The 19,063-nt window shown below is 31.3% G+C and overlaps 1 protein-coding gene across 1 annotated transcript; it reads left to right on the top strand.

Annotated features, from left to right (window-relative positions):
- The first annotated feature begins 8,457 nt into the window (after positions 1-8,457).
- On the top strand, positions 8,458-18,714 carry LOC111045770 (methylenetetrahydrofolate reductase). Its single transcript, XM_022331224.2, has 6 exons — positions 8,458-8,932; positions 9,942-10,174; positions 10,595-10,761; positions 15,986-16,114; positions 16,755-16,952; positions 18,244-18,714. Exons 1-5 carry the CDS (start codon positions 8,832-8,834, stop codon positions 16,881-16,883), a joined length of 759 nt encoding a protein of 252 aa, XP_022186916.2. The 5' UTR covers positions 8,458-8,831; the 3' UTR covers positions 16,884-16,952; positions 18,244-18,714.
- Positions 18,715-19,063: the final 349 nt, after the last annotated feature.

Below are 19,063 nucleotides of genomic sequence, written 5' to 3'. Positions count from 1 at the left end.
AACAAAATTTTAATTTTAAATTTCCACATTTGAAAGTCTTCATCGTTGGATAGCTTTCCAACCATACCCAAGTCCGAATCACTGGAACCAGCCATTTTTACTTTGAACTCGATTGCCTTACCTGATTTTACTTTTGGGTATTTTACTTTTACTTTTAATGTTTTTACTAGAGTTCAATCACTTCACCGGTATTACTATTTTAGAGTTGAATCTCCGAACTTCCATTGTTGTCTTGCACGAGAGTATTTAGGTTAAAAAAATTTTTTTTACTTGCACACGAAAGATCCAGCCTGGGCCCATAACCTGTTGAAGGTTATATCGGTGAAGAAATAAATTATTACGATTATTTGAACATTATTACTGATTTTATTTTTACTTTAAAGTCAAACCAATACATTGAACTCAAACGTTTTACTTAAGGCATGTTACACACACTTCACAGAGACAGAGTACAGTACAGAGTCACCAGTGCCTTGCCAATCACACATATTATTATTTAGTCTATTTCATTGTCAAAACAACAGTAAATACCTTATATTTACATCAAAGTCGAAAACAAGATATCCTTTTCATTTCATATACTTTCTTTTTTTATTAAATATGAGAAAGAATTATTAATTTTCTCCGAAAAATCTGAGTCAAGGATTTTTACAGTAACGTCTAGGTCTACTAACGTTGAGCTTTTGTAGACTATACTCATTTTAGATTGGAGATTTATTTATGAAAATCAAATTTCTTAATTAATTCACAATACGCAAACTAGATTCAAGTTGGAGAGAGCTCCAAATTCTCATAATCATGGAGTAAGATATAAACGTTTTATGGAGATTAATTTTGACGATCTATAACTATTTGATTTGTCGAATATTAGTATATAGAACAAATAGGCATAAAATGACTTAATTGCGATGTTATCCAGAACTGTTCAACTATATTATTATTTACGGATTTTCCTTTCTTCCCTTTTTACCGATGTTATTGTCAGTACGAATATGACAAAATTCATAAGAATGCTGAGATTCATAAGAATGCAGAAAACAATGGGAGAAAGCCTTAAATAATTCTAACATGATTATTGCTTGAGAATAATATTTTTTCTGTATGTAGGCTATTTGAAGTGAAATTTGATAACTATAAATCATATTATTGGTTTAATGATACCGTACACAAAATTATTCATTGAAATAATTGAGGAAGGACCAAAGGCACAGCCCAAGACTGATTGAAAATTAGATTTTTACTGTATGCATAGGAAGTCAAATACAATATAATACAAATACAATGAGTGATAGATGATTAAATGATTCAATGACACACAATTATTAATTAAAATAATACTGCAACAGATGCAGACCAAAACTGTTCCTCAATTGAATTTTGATTCATATAGTCTACTAGTCCAGAACGAGTTCATGTTTTCTCTACTTTATAAAATTTATATCTATAAAATATATGCCGAGAAATTGGAGTTTTTGTTAGAAAGATCAAAGATTAAATAATTATATTCTTATACAGAGTGATCAAAAAATCTCGCACATGTGAGTTACCCTTCCTGGGAATATAGTAGTTTCCATGAATTACTTATATTATGCTGGTTTCTGCAAGATAGCACTACCTACATGTAGTAACAACAAATACAGAGATCATTGAACTGGATATTGGCCACATTAAGTCTGTAGTGTTGCTGAGTTTACTGCTTTGTAAGCATATCGGTTTCTCAAGAGCAATGAGTTTTACCTTAAAGTGAGGTAAATAAACCCGCTTACTGTGGTGTTACCTTAGAGGAGGAGTTTATAAAAACAAGTCAAACAAACTGGATGAGATGAACATCACAACATAAATGTAAACGTGCTGAAAAAATGTCATCGATCATGATAAAACGAGTTCATTCATGTCTTACTGAAAAAGGGAGCCATTTTGAGCATTTTTCCTGAAAATGTAAGTAATATTTGTGGATAGATTTACTAATAAAATGACAAGTAATTGTTGGTAACAAGTAATTAAACTTATGAATAATCAGTCTTCATAAGCATGTTACACACACATCGATTTTTGGACGTTCGATTTTTACCGTCCTCATGAAATCTGAAATCTACCAGATTAAATAGAACTTGGGGTAGGCTGACTTTAGGGTACCGGACCGATTTTTATTTATATATTATACAATTTTCACATTACATCACTTAGTAGAGCAAAGCTCTGTCAATATAAATAGGAACAATGGAGAATAAATGAATGAGATCATGATAATACATATCAGAACATGTACCTATATGTTAAATTAAAGTGGAGGTTTTTCAGAAAAATAATCAATTCTGTAAGGGCAAATATTCAAGAGAATAGATTTCAGGCTCTCTTTGAAACGATCAGGAGTGTCACTTTCTTGGATTCTCTGTTGCAAGGCGTTGAAAATTTCCATCCCCATGTAGCCTAATATGGACATTTCTCGAGTAAAGTAAAGTCTATGGTTTGGCTGGAATAATACCTCTAAAACGTGTACCTTATGAATGCGTCACTTGTCCTTCTCCAAAAACAAAAAGATCCAATTCTAATGCATGAATAGCAGGAGCAGTAAGAAGACGACTGTGTTCCTTGAATAAGGGTCCACAAGAACTTTTATTAGAAAGGCCAAAATCCGTATCAAAGCTTAGCTTTTTGAGACCTGAATAGCCACAAACATCTGTTGTCTTGCCCCAAAAAATAATACCAAAACGGAGGCGGGTACAAAATATGAATGGTAAACTATATTAAAGCTGTTTTGGTGTCAACCTTCAATGGGGTATGTCATACCCCAATTTTTGAATGGCTGAATTTATTTTCAAGTCACAGAACTAAATTACATTTTTCAGACTGAAATGATTTTCAGGCTACGATAAATGTTATTACTATTATCAAAATCTTCATCTATGAACTTGTCTGACCCAGTGCTGCTATCACATATTATAATGACATAGGAATTCCTAGTTGAGTTCTGGACTGTTTATCCTTATTAATTCATATTTTTCGTGTTCTTCATTACTCTTACAGTTGATAAAATGGAATAGAATAGAATGACTGCATTTATTTTTTCCAGAGAGCGAAGTTAGGGTGCGGCTATAGGGTCGATGAGAGTCTCAACAAATATCATGGCCATAAAACCACGGATGAAGTATGAATAGTTACCTATTCTCCTTGAAGGCCTCATAGATAATAGAAAAACATATTAATAAATGTAGAACTTACTATTCAAGTTGAGCAAATATCATTTTGCATGGCCAGTTTTTCTTCTCAAATTTACAATTTTTACAGTGGTATAGCCTACTTCTATTGAACTCTTTAATGAGAGTAAATTGGATAAATCCTTATCTGATTTTTCCCAATTAAATTGCTGCAGTTAATAATAATATGGTTGTCACTGGTGTGTTTTTATTCAAAATACTGTGCTTGTAGTAGGCTACTTTAAGAGCTCATAATAATTTATTAATGCCAGCTTAATATTAACTCAATTATTATCTAATAATTTTATATAATATAGGTCTATATAATAAGATATACGGTATATAGGTATTTAAATATATTATATGATAATATCTCCAATAAAATAAAAACTTTTGTCTGTTTCATAAGAATCAGAAGTCCTGTTTTACCAAATTAGTTTGCTTTTTACCAAGTTTCCAAATATTGTAATACGTACTGTACAATTCATTGTCATTGACAGAGCATTATTAGTACCTATTAGCTTAGATGTATCATCATTACCAGCTTACATCTTAAAATTCAATCAACTGTCATCTCCAAATCTTCAAACAATAATGATGAGAACGTGACAATGTGTCAGTAAATATTATTTATTTTGAAACACTAATGCGAATTTGCTAAATTGAGCAATATATCACCAAACAGGACGGGATATTTCAAATGAATCAGAAAATATGTTTCAGTTGTTATCGAGCATTTTACATAATATAATTCAACGCCAATGCCTCAAGCAATGACGCTTGTACAGGTACAAACTGTCATCATTATTCACATGTAACATCATTGCTTTCCATTTATCCAATGCTGACAGTTCAAAGTGAGTCTCATACAGGAAACCGGTCAACATCCCTTGTCACACAATAAAATTTGTCACAAAACCAGAAACTTACGCGATACAGATTAAGATATATAAAACTGAAACATTTCTCTACATGTTATCTATTCGTTTGTGAGAATAGTTAGTGAGAGGATCTGGTCTTTATTTGTGATTATTTCTACGTGAAAAAGATTTTTCAACTTCAAACATGAAGACATCAAGGCAAATCGTCATTGTTCTAGCTGTAAGTAATCCAAATATTAATTATTACTTCCTAGTTGAAAATTAAAATTTCAATATCAAACTTCTCTAGCAATGATTAAGAAAATAAAATATTATTATATTTGGCTGCATTCAGATTATCAGGCGTCAGCTATTTAATACTTTGCTATATTCAAATGAAAATTTATAGTTCTCTATGAAAATATTCATTATACTGAACCTGAGATAACACAACAGACAACAGAAGTTGATACAATTCTTATATTATGAACTGTCAATAAACAAAATTGACGGTAACTTAGTCTCTGTTGGAAGAGATCACTCATCCTGATTATGATAGGTAATATTATAGTGTACTGGTTGACTCAGGGTGTCAGTTTTTAGACCACACCTGATCAATAAGCCTCATCCTGATAAAATAGTTCACTGAAATCAGTTTAAATGGGATATAATATTTAAGAAATTAAAACCATGATTATTCATTATTCTATAACTTACATATTTTTAATATAAAAGGATTAATCCTTTATCACTTTTTTACATTTGAATCTGGCTCAACCATGAGGGTTGCTTAAGCCATGCTTGGATGGTTGTGTTTGTATATTGACAAGGAAATAATTACATTTTGGTGAAAATCAAGTTTGATGTCTTTATCGAATGAGAAGATTTTAAATTTATGTACCATTCATTCATCGAAATAATGATGATACTTTCTATTGTCATACATTATCAACCCTAATCTTATAACTATATTAACCAGAAATTGCTCGATAAGAGGTAAACCGAAATTATTATTTCTTTAATATTAAAACTCTGGGTTGTTCTTATTTTTTCATCAATACATTTTAATAGTTACCGTAAGAATTCCAAGTCTTCTTTTAGATATTTTGTATTCATTCTCTATCCAATTTGTACAGCAGTAATAATTTTTCCAAACTAGATCTACATTTTACACTTTTACTGTAAACGTTTTTCAATTATTAACAATAATATTATCTATTATTCATCCATCCTAGTTTTTTTATAAATCAGCTTGTTTCCTATCCATTCTAGTTTTTCTTATAAACTAGCTACTTTTCTATTCATTAATAAATTACCGTAGATTTCCTATTAAAATAGTACCTATTGTTCATACATTTGAGTAGCAAGTTTCCTATCCATTCCTCTTTGGCCTACCGTATTCCATAAATTAGTTGATTTTCCAATCTTTCTCTTGCTTCTAGTTCATATAATAAATCAGCTAATCATATCTATTCATTCTAGTACAGGACATGTAGGATATACGGTAAGCTAATATTTGTGGAATCCCTTTTTGTATATTTTTGAACTCTATTATTATATGATCGAATCAGAACACTGTTGAATATGCTGTAGTCAATTTCATATTTTATGGTCAAAACACCTACAAAGTATAAAATTGAAGTACGGTATATTTATTTTATAGTGTGAGCTGTACTATAAAGTATAACCTGTAAAGTAGGTACCGTATTGTGGAATTGAAAATATTTGACAGCTTTCTCAATCTCAATAAATATAATGGATAGTAAGATTCACTTTAAGCTGTCAGAATTGATTAAATGCAAATATTCAATTGATGAAGATAGCTTAAAGTGAATCTCATCACTGCAACACTGCACAAGATAATAACCTCATTCTTTTTTGAATTTTTTATTGATAAACTCAACTTTTAACTTTTATTCATCAAAATTTGGGATAAAGACAGTTTTGGGATATGCCTGTTGTTTTCTCCCAATTATAATATTATATTGTAAAAATGATGCGTGACTGTCAATGGAATAAATAAATAATATAAATTGAGCTGAGATAAAATGAAATTATAAGCTGATATTTTATTAATTGTTGTCAGTTTTGAAAACTAGTTCAACTTATTCAAAATATTTTGTTTTTTCACAGATTGCCGTCATGGCGTGCATGCTAGTGGAAATGAGCTCAGCCACCCCAATCCTGCCAATCCCCCTCAGCAAGAAGATCAGCGCCATCCACGGCATCACAGCTTTCAAAACTGCAAACGCCCTCCTGCACAAAACCCGTCTCATCAACGCTAAAGTCGTCGGAGTGAAGACGGCTATTATCACCGGATAAACTGACTCACCGAAAACCGATTCAACCGAATTAGGCCTATAATTTTCTAATATATGTATCATATATTATTATATTATATCATAATAATAAATCCAATATTTTATATTGGTGAAGTGAGGTTTCCAAATACCAAAATCGAAGACTATTCATTGGTCGCAAAAACTCCTAACAAGACTCAACCGGTAAATTTGTTGATGTTTTCTGTCAATGTACGGATATGAAGGGACAAATCGTTTTCTATTCAATGGATAAATGTAGTTTTTCACATAGAAGCCACAAAGATCAAATAGAATTAATCAAATTTAATTTAAATGTTCAATTACTTGGAAATATTAGTGTATATTAGTATCTGTCAAATTCCTTTGAAAGAGCAGCTATAGCCTAGTTGAAAAATAAAATGTTATTCAACTTGAAGAAAGTTCAAACTGAATGAATTAAAAAGTTGCACTGTAATAATAAATAATATTGTTTAGCTTTCAATTTTAGCCTTTTATTCAAGAATGGATAATAATATATGAATATTACTTTTTTCGCAGTATTAATTTCAAGTTTTATGTGATTGATTTGTTATTTCTTTTTGTTAATATTGTAAGTAGATGTAGATAATAAAATATTTCTAAATGAAGTTTCCTTGTGTTTATGATTTATGTATGATTTCCATACATTTTTCATCAATACTTGAACCCAAGTCATACTACCGATACTCTAAGATAATTTCATAATTCATGTAATGCTGAAAATTGAAAAATGTTCTAATGTTTTATTGTTTGAAATTTCCCATTATCCTTCCAACCATAGTTTTTCCTCTCATATCTATTGTTCAGTAGCCTATATAGCATTGAGAAAATATAACATAGGAAAATATCCCATGGTATAGGGCGTTTATGTTCCAGATTTCACTGTTAAGACTGTGCATAGGCTAAAAATAAACTTTTTACTCGTGATATTTTTCGAAGTTTTTTGATTTGTATATCATCAAGCTATCAAAATGAAAAAGTTTTCTCAAAAAACATTTTTTTTTATCATTACTTTTTGAGATATGAACGCTCAAAGTTTAAATATTTGGGACAGAACATTTCAAATTCTGTAAGAGATAAATCCATGAGATTTAGAGGATAGATTTTTCATGGTATTGTTGATATACTGTGCAGCTCTTACATTCTCACCCGGCCAAAACAGTAATAATAGACAGTAGTTGACAGTAATCGGCTTGAGTTAACGAAAAATCGGCCTGAAAATTGGATCATAAACGAACTATACCATGAGATATTTTCTTATGCTATCTTTTCTCTTTTTCTCTATAGGCAATAAGAGGATGTAATATATACTTGTAGTTCAAATGCAATCACTTATTTATCAAAATAACAATAAATAAGAGATTGATATATTTGTAAGCAATTAAAACCAAATTTTTGTTATATCATTGGAAAGCTATTATCTATTTCTATTATTTCAAGTATTTTATCCAAAAATGATTAAATATTACAAGACAAATAATTTTGATCAATCATTAAAATGTATAACATTGCATTACAATGAGAGGATCAATCTATCTGAGAATGAATTTAATTTAATAGACATTGAATGAAAAAATAATAGCCTACTGTAAATTTTTTCTCAATCACTTAGCCTACCTATCAGAATATATTGCAAATGGATTCCTTTATCCATCAAATAGTAAAATTTCTCTTTCAAATTAATAGAAAAATTCATTGAAAATTGATTATCTGCCAAGAGTGAGAAAAATTAATTTATTGTTAAATTAATTTGAATATTATTGTCTCAATTAGCTACTGTTAAAACCATTCACTCACTTACAAAAATGTTGGATATTTCATAAAGATTCATTTTAATAAATCAACATTAATACAACAACGTTCTACAACAGTTTTATCACCAAAAGCATCATTAGGCCTATAATTTTCGCTCGTCACAGTCACAACTAAATATTTACAGCAAGATTCTTGCATTACATAACCCAATCGGGCCAATTTAGAAAGCATAACAGCAAGGTCATTATATATTATCATCAACTTAGCTTTATTTATAGTTGGAACGCGCTCTGTATATCTATATAGTCAGTTAAATATAACGAAAGTTCATAATTTATCTGATAAGATTTGTGTACCGTATGTGAAAAAGTGCTAATATAACATCTCAAAATCGAGTTCTGAATGGCAATGAGTACAAAAGTAATAGTATTTCCATTTAGATTTCATATCAGTCCATCCGAGTGACTAATGTAGACAAAAGAGATAACATATTGATTATTAGGGCCAATACTGTTAGAACCAACAAAAAAGAACTATTCGAAAATAGCTGAATATTTTTGCTAACAACGAAATTGGCGTTTAATTCAGTGCCGTATTAAACTTTGTATGACTGTGATAAGACTGTTGTCTTGCTGAAATAGTTATCTATATCTTGTTATACCTGATACTTGAGCGGAGTAATGAAGATAACTAACAATGTGGAGAGTGAACCGAAACTATTTATGTCTATGGAATGGTCTGCACCCAAGGATGCTACCCCATTGGATGACTGTGTTGAAAAGTATGGTAATTCTTTCAATTTAAATTTATATTCATTCCAAGTAATTCATGAAATGGCGAGCTATTCTACAGGGAGATTCACTTTAAACTGCCAGCATTGGTTGAATGAGGAAGGGTGTTTGTAATTTATTAGGAATGCTGACAGTTAATTGAATCAAATTAAACAGAATTAAATTTAGATTTAATCAATTCTCACCTATAACTTAGTCTAAACATAGTGTCACAATGAATTCTTTAGAATGAAACTATTCTAATTCTAAATATTCATGATAAAACTCACTTACTTTCACCTACTACAGTAGGTAGCCTAAAGTGATAATGTAATAGAGAAAGCAATATATAATCATGGTAGCCTAGACGAAAATAGATTACCGTACTGTCAAATTGTTATGATAATATATACGCTCATCAGCCGGCAGGCTCGCTTTGCTCGCCTTATCCGTCTAGCCAGACGGGACTCCACCCCCTGAACCCCGACTGAATCATCCGGAAATAGGGTAAGCAGGCTCGCTTCGCTCGCCTGCATTTTTCATTTGAGCTTTCTTCCTTTCCGTTAAAAAGTCAAAAGAGACTTTAAGGCTCGATTCAATCATCAGTTTATTGGTCAATTTTCAACGTTTCAAATGAAACAAAGGGAAACTCCTTGGCAGAAAAATAATACATCCCACTTTGCAATGACAAAAAATTAACTACAATAGATATAATACCATAAAATATTAATAAATATGTAATATTGATACATGGTAATATTGATAAATATTATATATTGTAGTACGGTATATATTAATATTTTTTTACCATATTTGACTACCAAAAATATTATTAAGAAATAAAAGTCTTAATTATACATTATAGAAATAGAACAAAGTGCCAATGTACACGTTTTCAAAACTCATTTGACGACATTGAATTTTTCTTTTTAATAGTTCATTCATGCTTAGAGTTATTTAGTTCATGTGATTTTTTCAATTGATTTCAAATTAATGCTCCCATTTTATCCTCTGCTTCAGAGCTGTAGCGAGCTGTAAGGCATCTGGAGCAAAGTTCTGTGGAGTAACCTGGCACTGTTCTAAATTTGACGAAAACAATTGTCAAATTTTAAAATTTTCTTGCAAAATTCAGGAAAATGGTATCGATGTGATCGCTCATCTTACCCCACAAAACTTGACCAAGAGTGAAATACTGAAAATTCTGCACCATCTGAAAAAGAACAGGATAAAGCATATTTTTGCCCTTAAAGGAGGTGAGTCTTCTCAGCGATTCCATTACCGTTCAATGACTTCAATTTTATTTGTTTTTTTTTTCACAAAAGTGAACTATCATATCATACATTTTCATATCATTGGGGAGTCTGATGGTAGCAAGCGTTCAAAAGGCACACCAGTGTTTAATGTTAAGTCGGGCCTAGGCCATAAACTCAAGTTCTGTCGTAATTTGTCAAACTCTTTAAATAGGGATGATTAGCATTAGAGTTTGTAATTTACTTTATGACAGTTTTAAACGTTACCTGCTACTTAGTGATCAACAAATATGATACTTATTCTTTACTTTCGATGTTTGGTAGAATGAAAAAAATTGAGGAGAAATTATCTAGTAAAATTGGTTTTTTTAATTTTATCGCATTAAATTTCTAATAGGCTAATATTTTTTATTTAATTCACAGATGTGGGTGACCCAAGCAGCAGAGCATGCTTTTCGTATGCAAAGGACTTAGTTCTTTTCATAAGAAAAAAATTTGGGAACTATTTCAAGATATTTGTGGCTGGATATCCATCTGGTCATTCTGATAAGTTGGACAGGAATCTTGAAATTCAGTACTTGAGAGATAAGGTGAGCATCCCACTTAAAGTAAATTTCTCATATTATCTTTAATTATTTTTATGAATCGAGGAGCCTCATCTACGAAGTGAGTCTTGAATAATCACGAAACTACTTCTTGAAAAAAAGAGTTTAAAATCTTGCCATGCTACCAATTTTTCCTTAAATCGGTTGGAATAGCATTTAACACCTATTAACCTAAGGATAGTTGTCGGCTCCAATGTAATAGATTCTTGATAAATTATGAATGGATCTATCGCCTATGAATGAGAAATCCAGTTTTCAGAGCAAATGAACTTATAATCTTCAGATGAATTTATACAAATACACAAAGAACTATATCTTATAAGCCTAATTATTTAGAGTTACTACGAACTAAAATACATATCTAGTTTACAGTTGAAAAACAGTGGCTATTGGCTTGAATACACAAATAGCAATATACGAACAAAATAGAACACTATAAATTGTTTAAAACTCAATTTAAAACATTAATAAACGAAAATGATTCAGAGCAAAATTTTACAACAACACAAAGCCAGCCATTTTTCTAGAGAAGAAAGAAGCCACCGGAAAAAACTACAAGTCAGAACAAAGCCTGGTTCGGTGTCGATTTTACAGACACGTCACCAAAAATTATAACTTACAAGTTTAGAATTCACATTCTACATCTGTTCTCAATAAAACTTTATTTTGAAACTGTTATTTTAAACTTTCATATATATTCTCTATTTAAATAAACTATTTATCTATTAATTCTGCTAACCAAGCCTCGGTGACACCATGGAACAATGCAACAATCATTTACAATAAAAAAATTCTCCGTCGAAAAGTTTGTCCGTCTATTGATGACTCTGATATTTACTATAAAGTTTCATAGATCTTGAATTGAAGATTCGATTCCAATGTGAGAAAAAAAAATGTAATATTACAAATACCCCCCTCTTGACATAAAAAAATTTTACTGTTTGAAAATTTAAAGAAAAAAAATTACATTGACCCTAATGAAAATTGTTGAAATTTAAATTCGAGAATAGTAACAATTTTTTCTAGAAAAACATTACATGTCATCCAATAATATTGAAAATTATTATAAAAATTCATCAATAGCGTTTGTTATATGTTTCCAAACAATATTTCAAAATATAGAATATCAATATTACTTTTGATTTAGCTTTATAATTTAAAGGAAAATATCTCAACAGAAAGTTTAATATGTAAAGAATAGTTTTTTGAAATTGCACATAAATTTAATAGATAGAAAAATTCAATTTTTTTTTTTTTTTTATTGCAAAAAAAATTAGTATGTTGAATGAAAAAAATTTATTATTATTATTTATATATATATATATTTTTTTAAATGAATTGATGAATTGTTACATTTAATTTTCACATAAAATTTCAATAAATCAAAAAATGTTTGTTTCTTTCACTATTGACGCGGTTGATTTTATTGATGCACATTTTGGAAAACAGTCCGTTAAGGCACTCAGTATGATTTTCAGTTAAGTGTGACTCCAATGTGATGACGTTAGTGTTGGGCTGATCTGGATGCACGTAGTGTTGGGCTGATACTTGTAGTCGACTGATGCATATCAAACTCGATACAGGTGACATCTCAGTTAGCATTGCCTCATGCTTGTAGTAGACGGCTGCATTCCAAATTCAATACAGAGTCACGTAAATTTTGTATCATATTGTAATTATACAATGTACATTTCAGGCTTGAAATGACAATGTAATTCGTTTTTTGGAAAAGAGATAGACGCTGCATACAGGATTAATTTAGGTGAGGATTAATTTAGGTAAGGTTTGGTTTTTTGATATTTTCAGCTTTCAAGGTTTAGAGTTCTGCATACAGGAATAATTTAGGAGAGGATTTTTTGAATCAATTCTTTCATGATACTGTGACTGTTCTTCTGAATTCAAAGCTGCGAATGTGAACATGGATGACAATTACCTCCAGGTAATGCAGTAGTGTTGAAGTTTGAGATACAAAGTCAGCAATAAGCATTGGCATTGCTATTGGCGTATGCTTTGGTGTCGGCTTTGGCATCGGCGTTGATATTGGCATTGGCATTGGCGCAGGCATTGGCATTGGCGCAGGCATTGGCATTGGCACAGGCATCGGCGTAGATATTGGCATTGGCGCAGGCATCGGCGTTGATTTTGGCATTGGCATCAGCATTGGCGCAGGCATTGGCATTGGCGCAGGCATTGGCGTAGATATTGGCATTGGCATCAGCATTGGCGCAGGCATTGGCATTGGCGCAGGCATTGGCATTGGCGCAGGCATCGGTGTAGATATTGGCATTGGCGCAGTTATTGGTGTAGATATTGGCTTAGTTATTGGTGTAGATATTGGCATAGTTATTAGTGTAGTTATTGGTGTTGACATTGGCATAGTTATTGGCGTTGGCATTGGCATCAGCACAGGCATCGGTGTAGATTTTGGCGTAGTTATTGGTGTTGATATTGGTGTTGACATTGGCGTAGTTATTGGTGTAGGCCGCAGCGTTGACATTGGCGTAGTTATTGGTGTAGGCCGCAGCGTTGACATTGGCGTAGTTATTGGTGTAGGCCGCAGCGTAGATGAGTCACACTAGTTCGAAAATCACCCAAATGTTCTTAACACTATTATAACACTTATTATAACAAAATAATTTATAATTTAAAGACTGTATAATAAGTACAAACATTTCAAGATTATAATACAAAGACGATCAAGATGAATAATGGGTAAATAAGTTTCCTAAAAAATACAAAAAAGAAAAAAAGAAAACTGGGTAAATAAATTCCCTAAAACAATACAAAGAAGAGAAAGATTAATTAGAGCCTATCCTACATGTCAGTACTGAACTTTCATGAGGAAGTATATTTAATAAAATATACTACTATGGAATTTTGTAAATTCCAAGTATGACTCTAATTTGTTATAATTGTGAGCTATCACTCCCACAAGAACAACTGGTGAAGGAAAAAAAATATGTTGACTATTGTGGCTGGGTGGAAAGTTCCTAGATGTCTGTAAGGCAATGTGATAGCAGACTCTAGTATCGGACCACAAGAACAAAAGTATGCAAAAGGTTTTACAAACATTTGATGTTGCAGTCTTAAGGTTTTTATATCGCAAACAAGTAGGTCAGATAATCGAGTCCAGCCGTATGTGGTTCACGCCCACACCTCTAAAAGAATCACACCTACTTGTCTACCAAAAATCCAAAGTATTGGACAGCAAAGAAAAAAAAATAAAATGCAAAATGGGTTAAAAGCCCAGAAGAAAACTATAACCTAATTACATATGGCTTATGGCATGATATGCAATGAAAGATGAGAACATGGGACAAAATTTGCTCTGAAAAACCTAATTACCTAATATGATACCTAAAAAAAAAATAGACATGATTAAAATATGTAATACATGATGAAAAAATATACCGCAAGCAAACAATTATTTACACAACAATGGATAGATTTTAGAAAAGTTAAGTTTTATCAACAATTTAAAGATTAGGAAAATAAGCTACTATTTTAACTTCCAAAATTATTTCAGAAGAATACAAATTTAAATGACTATGGACAAGATTGGTTAAGATATGCATAATAGAAGAAATTTACTGAATATTACACAAAGACAGGAAAGAATCGAAAATTGAAAAGATTAAGGGCCAAGAAAAATAGGCTACAGGAAAGAAAAAAGACACAATTATGGACTCTTACCATACACTGTGTAGCGATTATGCTATTCTGAATCCCGGCATAACACAGGATTCCTAATCATTGTGTGTTGGGGAATACCCTTTCATCATGTGATTTACTATCATCTTGTAAATAAGCAACTTGAAATAACCTTTGAATACTAAGACATCAATGGTGACTTTGTGTTTTGTTTTCTTCAAGAACATGATTTTATTCATGGGTTCATTTGTTTCAACAAAGCCGTTTTGCCTACAAAAGTTAGTCATGTTCACTTGAGAGTGCATTGCATACACCTTTTCAATTCTCAGTTGAAAGTTGAATTCATCAACTTGATTCAAAGCAACATTCATTTTGTTTACATTGTTCCTAACCTCTACAGAAACCTGTCTCATGTGAACATTCACTTTATTTATAGTTTTCCTAACCTTCAATGTAGCAATATTACTTTCATGATAGTTGACTTTCAGTGAAGACAACTCCCTACCTACTTCTTTACTCAATTCTACTATCTCATTAAGGTTGACTTTTTCAACAACAGTAACTAGGCCTACATTGTCAGAAACTTGAATGAGTTGATCTTGTAACTTAACACTACTATTATCCTGCTTCAATTTGTTTTCATCTTCATGATTATCTTTCAATGTTTCATGTGCATTTTTCAATAGAAGGTTTATACTAGCCTGCTCTAGTCTAATGCTAGCAAATTCTTGCTTCATCTCATCAAACCTAGCATTTTGCTCATCAAATCTAGCATCTAGCTTATCAAACCTTTGTGTTAAGAATGCTATAAGATTCAGATCATTTTTAATGTTTGCCATTTTGTAATATGCACTGATATCTATTCATTAAAACTTGATCTCTCTTGAACCGATTCCCCACTCAGCAGTAAACCATTCATAACCCATCAAGATATCTATCCTACTAATAATTTTTATAACCAGGGATTTCATGGTGTACCATTTGGGACATATTTATTTTGTAATTAGGTCCCACCACAGGGGTAACATTTGCCGTGCTACCAATTTTTCCTTAAATCGGTTGGAATAGCATTTAACACCTATTAACCTAAGGATAGTTGTCGGCTCCAATGTAATAGATTCTTGATAAATTATGAATGGATCTATCGCCTATGAATGAGAAATCCAGTTTTCAGAGCAAATGAACTTATAATCTTCAGATGAATTTATACAAATACACAAAGAACTAAAAAAGAGAAAGAGAAAAAAATGTAACATTACAATCTTTAAGAAAAAATTGAAAATGAATTGAACGTTCCGAAACTATATGTTATTGTATTTTATATAAAAACATTTTTAAAGGATACTATAGAACTATTTTCATACTAAAAAATCAAGTAGCCCTAATAAAATACGTTATTAGAAACTATTGAATAATTATTTATAATTTTTTATTGTTGTATTTGATTTCAACTCTTTTATTTGTATAACATAGATTTTCTACAAAGGCCTATATCGAAATGAATTATTCATTCATTTAGCATGAACATGAATCAACCTTTATTTTCTTGTTTTCCAAGGTTGATGCCGGTGCAGATTATATTATTACTCAGACAGTATTCAATGCTTTAGATTTTGTAAACTTTGTCAAAAAATGCCGGAAAATTGGAATCAGCATTCCAATCATCCCAGGAATTATGCCCATTCAGGTAAGTTCATTCATTCATTCACTAATTTCTCAATCCATGTATTTTTCATTTCGTGATAATTATATGCACTATTCAACACAGGGCTGAATTTAGACACAAGTCATACTTCAAGTTACCCAATAATATAGTCCTGAAGCTACATGCAGTAGTAGTCTTTTCCACTTCAAAGTGTAATTAATAACAGTGTCTACTGTTCTCTGAAAGAGAGGGTTGTAAACTATTTAGGAACGAATTAAACCTCTTATTACATTGGAGGACAGGACAGCAGGATGGGGCACCAGTGGCACACCATGCAGGCTGGTACACCCAACTATCTTATACTAACTTAGTATATATAAATCGTTGGGTAGGCCTACACCAGTGAGTCACCACGAACGAGGAGAACGCTGAATGTCCGAGCGAGTCGTGAGGGCATTAGTTCTTTTATTGTGTTTATTTACACTATAGACACAATATTTTGGTGGCCGCACACCAAGTTTTGATCGTGACTTGCAGGTCTACTTATTGCTTTATTATAAGAAATATGCATTTTTTTATAAAATAATTTTACACTCGCATTTTCAATCTTGATTGACAATATTTCTAAGGATTGTGCTTTTATTGTATCCATAAGACTGAATCATAATGTTTACTATTTCAGAATGCTGAATTACTCCTACGGCTGGATAATAAATGCAAATTTCATTTTACTGATGATATATATACTGCACTGATCACTTACAAGGGAGCTGAGGAAGAGTTGATCAAATTTTGGAATTCAAAAAGCTAAGGAAACTGTAAGAGAGATTGTAGAATCTGGGATTGGTGTACATGCATTTCATTTTTTTACGCTAAACAGGTTTGTTAAAATAATTATTTTTAAATTGAACAACTATTATACTGTTCAAAATTTTAAATCAATTTATTGTTCACCAAATGCAATAATGTACATTGCACATCTGTACAATGGTTTATTCTATAATTTATACACATTGCAATAATGTGTAATTATAATGTGCAATAATTATAATTTATACGGTATGCAAAACTTATCCCACAGATACGGATACGGGCATACGGTACTGTATTAGTTTTTGATACAATCATCTATAGTGAAATCATATCAAAATCAAATTAAATTGGTTTTACTATCCATGATAACAGGGTAAGAAAATTCAAATCATACAACAACGCTATATCTTCTGCAACCAAATAATCATGAATAAAACTTAAAGTTGAACTTAAATAATTAATCATAATAACTAGTAGTTCTGTGAACAGTAGACCTCACGCAGTATTCACATCCACAAGTATCTGATTGAAACTATAGATCTTATGGAAATACAGCAATAGACTACATGGCTTCTCCACACATCTGTGTAATACCTTGTCAGCTGATTTATGATGAATAATTCTATAGTCTGATTTTTACTCTAATATTTGCGTATGAAGGAGGCTCTTTTTTCCCTTTATATTATCCTTGGAATGCAAAATTTCCAAAAACCTTGTATATAAGTCGACGCGCAATTAAAAAAGGAACATACCTGTCAAATTTCATGAAAATCTGCTATTACCGCGTTTTGCCGTAAATGCGCAACATATAAACATTTAAACATTCAAACATTTAAACATTAAGAGTAATGCCATACCGTCGACTTGAATCATAGACCTCACTTCGCTCGGTCAACTAAATCTAACTGCTATATATCGTAGTTACAGAAAATACAACATTATTTTTTAATAAACTTCATAAAAACTCTCCACAAAGGCAAAGCCTGTGTGTGGAAGAGGGTAGAAATTTTCTAAAATCAGGACTCATGCTTTCTTAAAACATTAAACAGATGGTGATATTTACCAAATAGTCGATTTCATCAACCCAAATTTAGTTGAATGACTAAACTGTCATCATTTCTTGCAGATAACATCATATTGCTTTCCATTCAAGTTGATAATCTAAAATTATTAATTTTACATCCGACCATACCATAATATAGATGCTGCAAAGATTACTAAGAACCAATGCATAGATTCTATATAAATTATTATGATTTCTTGAATTGGAATTTGAGGCTCTCATCACATCACATCCTACTCATCTTTCACAAGTACCATTCCAAATTTTGATAATTTATTTTAATTTCCAATTCCAGGCCAGAGCCAGCAATGCAAGTATGGAAAGAAGTAGTAAAGGAACACATCCAGAATACAGAATTTGAATTAGTCCAAGTCAAAATTAATTGAGTGAAAACAAATCATTGTTCTTAAATAAATGAAAGTAATAAATAATCTACCTCAATTTCATGTATGAAAAAATACTTAATTAAGTATGTCGATAGAACATTAATTGAAAAAGTGTTACAATTCATAACACCGTATATCGTGAAATGTTTATCTTCATTTCCATCGATGATTAACGTTTTATTAGTATGATTTTCACTAAGACTAAAGCAAGACTAAAAGTATGAAGTAAAAAGCAAGCAATAGTGTATGAAATGCTTTAGGTACCTAATTGTTAATGAATAAAATTTAATAAATATAGGTAGGTAAAAATTAAATTGCTCACCAGTTATTAGAGATTTCGTAGACGTAGACTTCTCATCAATCAAAAAAAAAAAAAAAAACACGAATAATGAAGTCAATAATGGAATAAAAGTACTCAGGTAATGATGACTATACTCCGTACAAAATTACTTCTGAATAGGGAGGGACATGCGCAGCAGAGAAGGCATACAGAGGCAGGGATACAACGGCGGTGATGTTACCGTTCTGAACCGGCCAGCATTCTCTAATTCCTAATGAGTATTCGAGCGCTCATGTTAAACTTTGTCACGTTATTCTTTATATTTAAATAACGATTAGCCTCCTGCTTGGCATCAGTCGGTAAAGCATGAGATTTAATATAATTAGGGCGTGGTTTTCTAATAGTATTCAGTCTTAAAAAATCTTGATAGGCCTAGATATGGGCTTCTC

The sequence above is a fragment of the Nilaparvata lugens genome, chromosome 2 (genome assembly GCF_014356525.2).
Source record: "Nilaparvata lugens isolate BPH chromosome 2, ASM1435652v1, whole genome shotgun sequence".
In the NCBI taxonomy this organism is placed as follows: Eukaryota; Metazoa; Arthropoda; class Insecta; order Hemiptera; family Delphacidae; genus Nilaparvata; species Nilaparvata lugens.
Note: the sequence above shows the minus strand (reverse complement) of the source record. Positions and strands in the feature narration are given on the sequence as shown.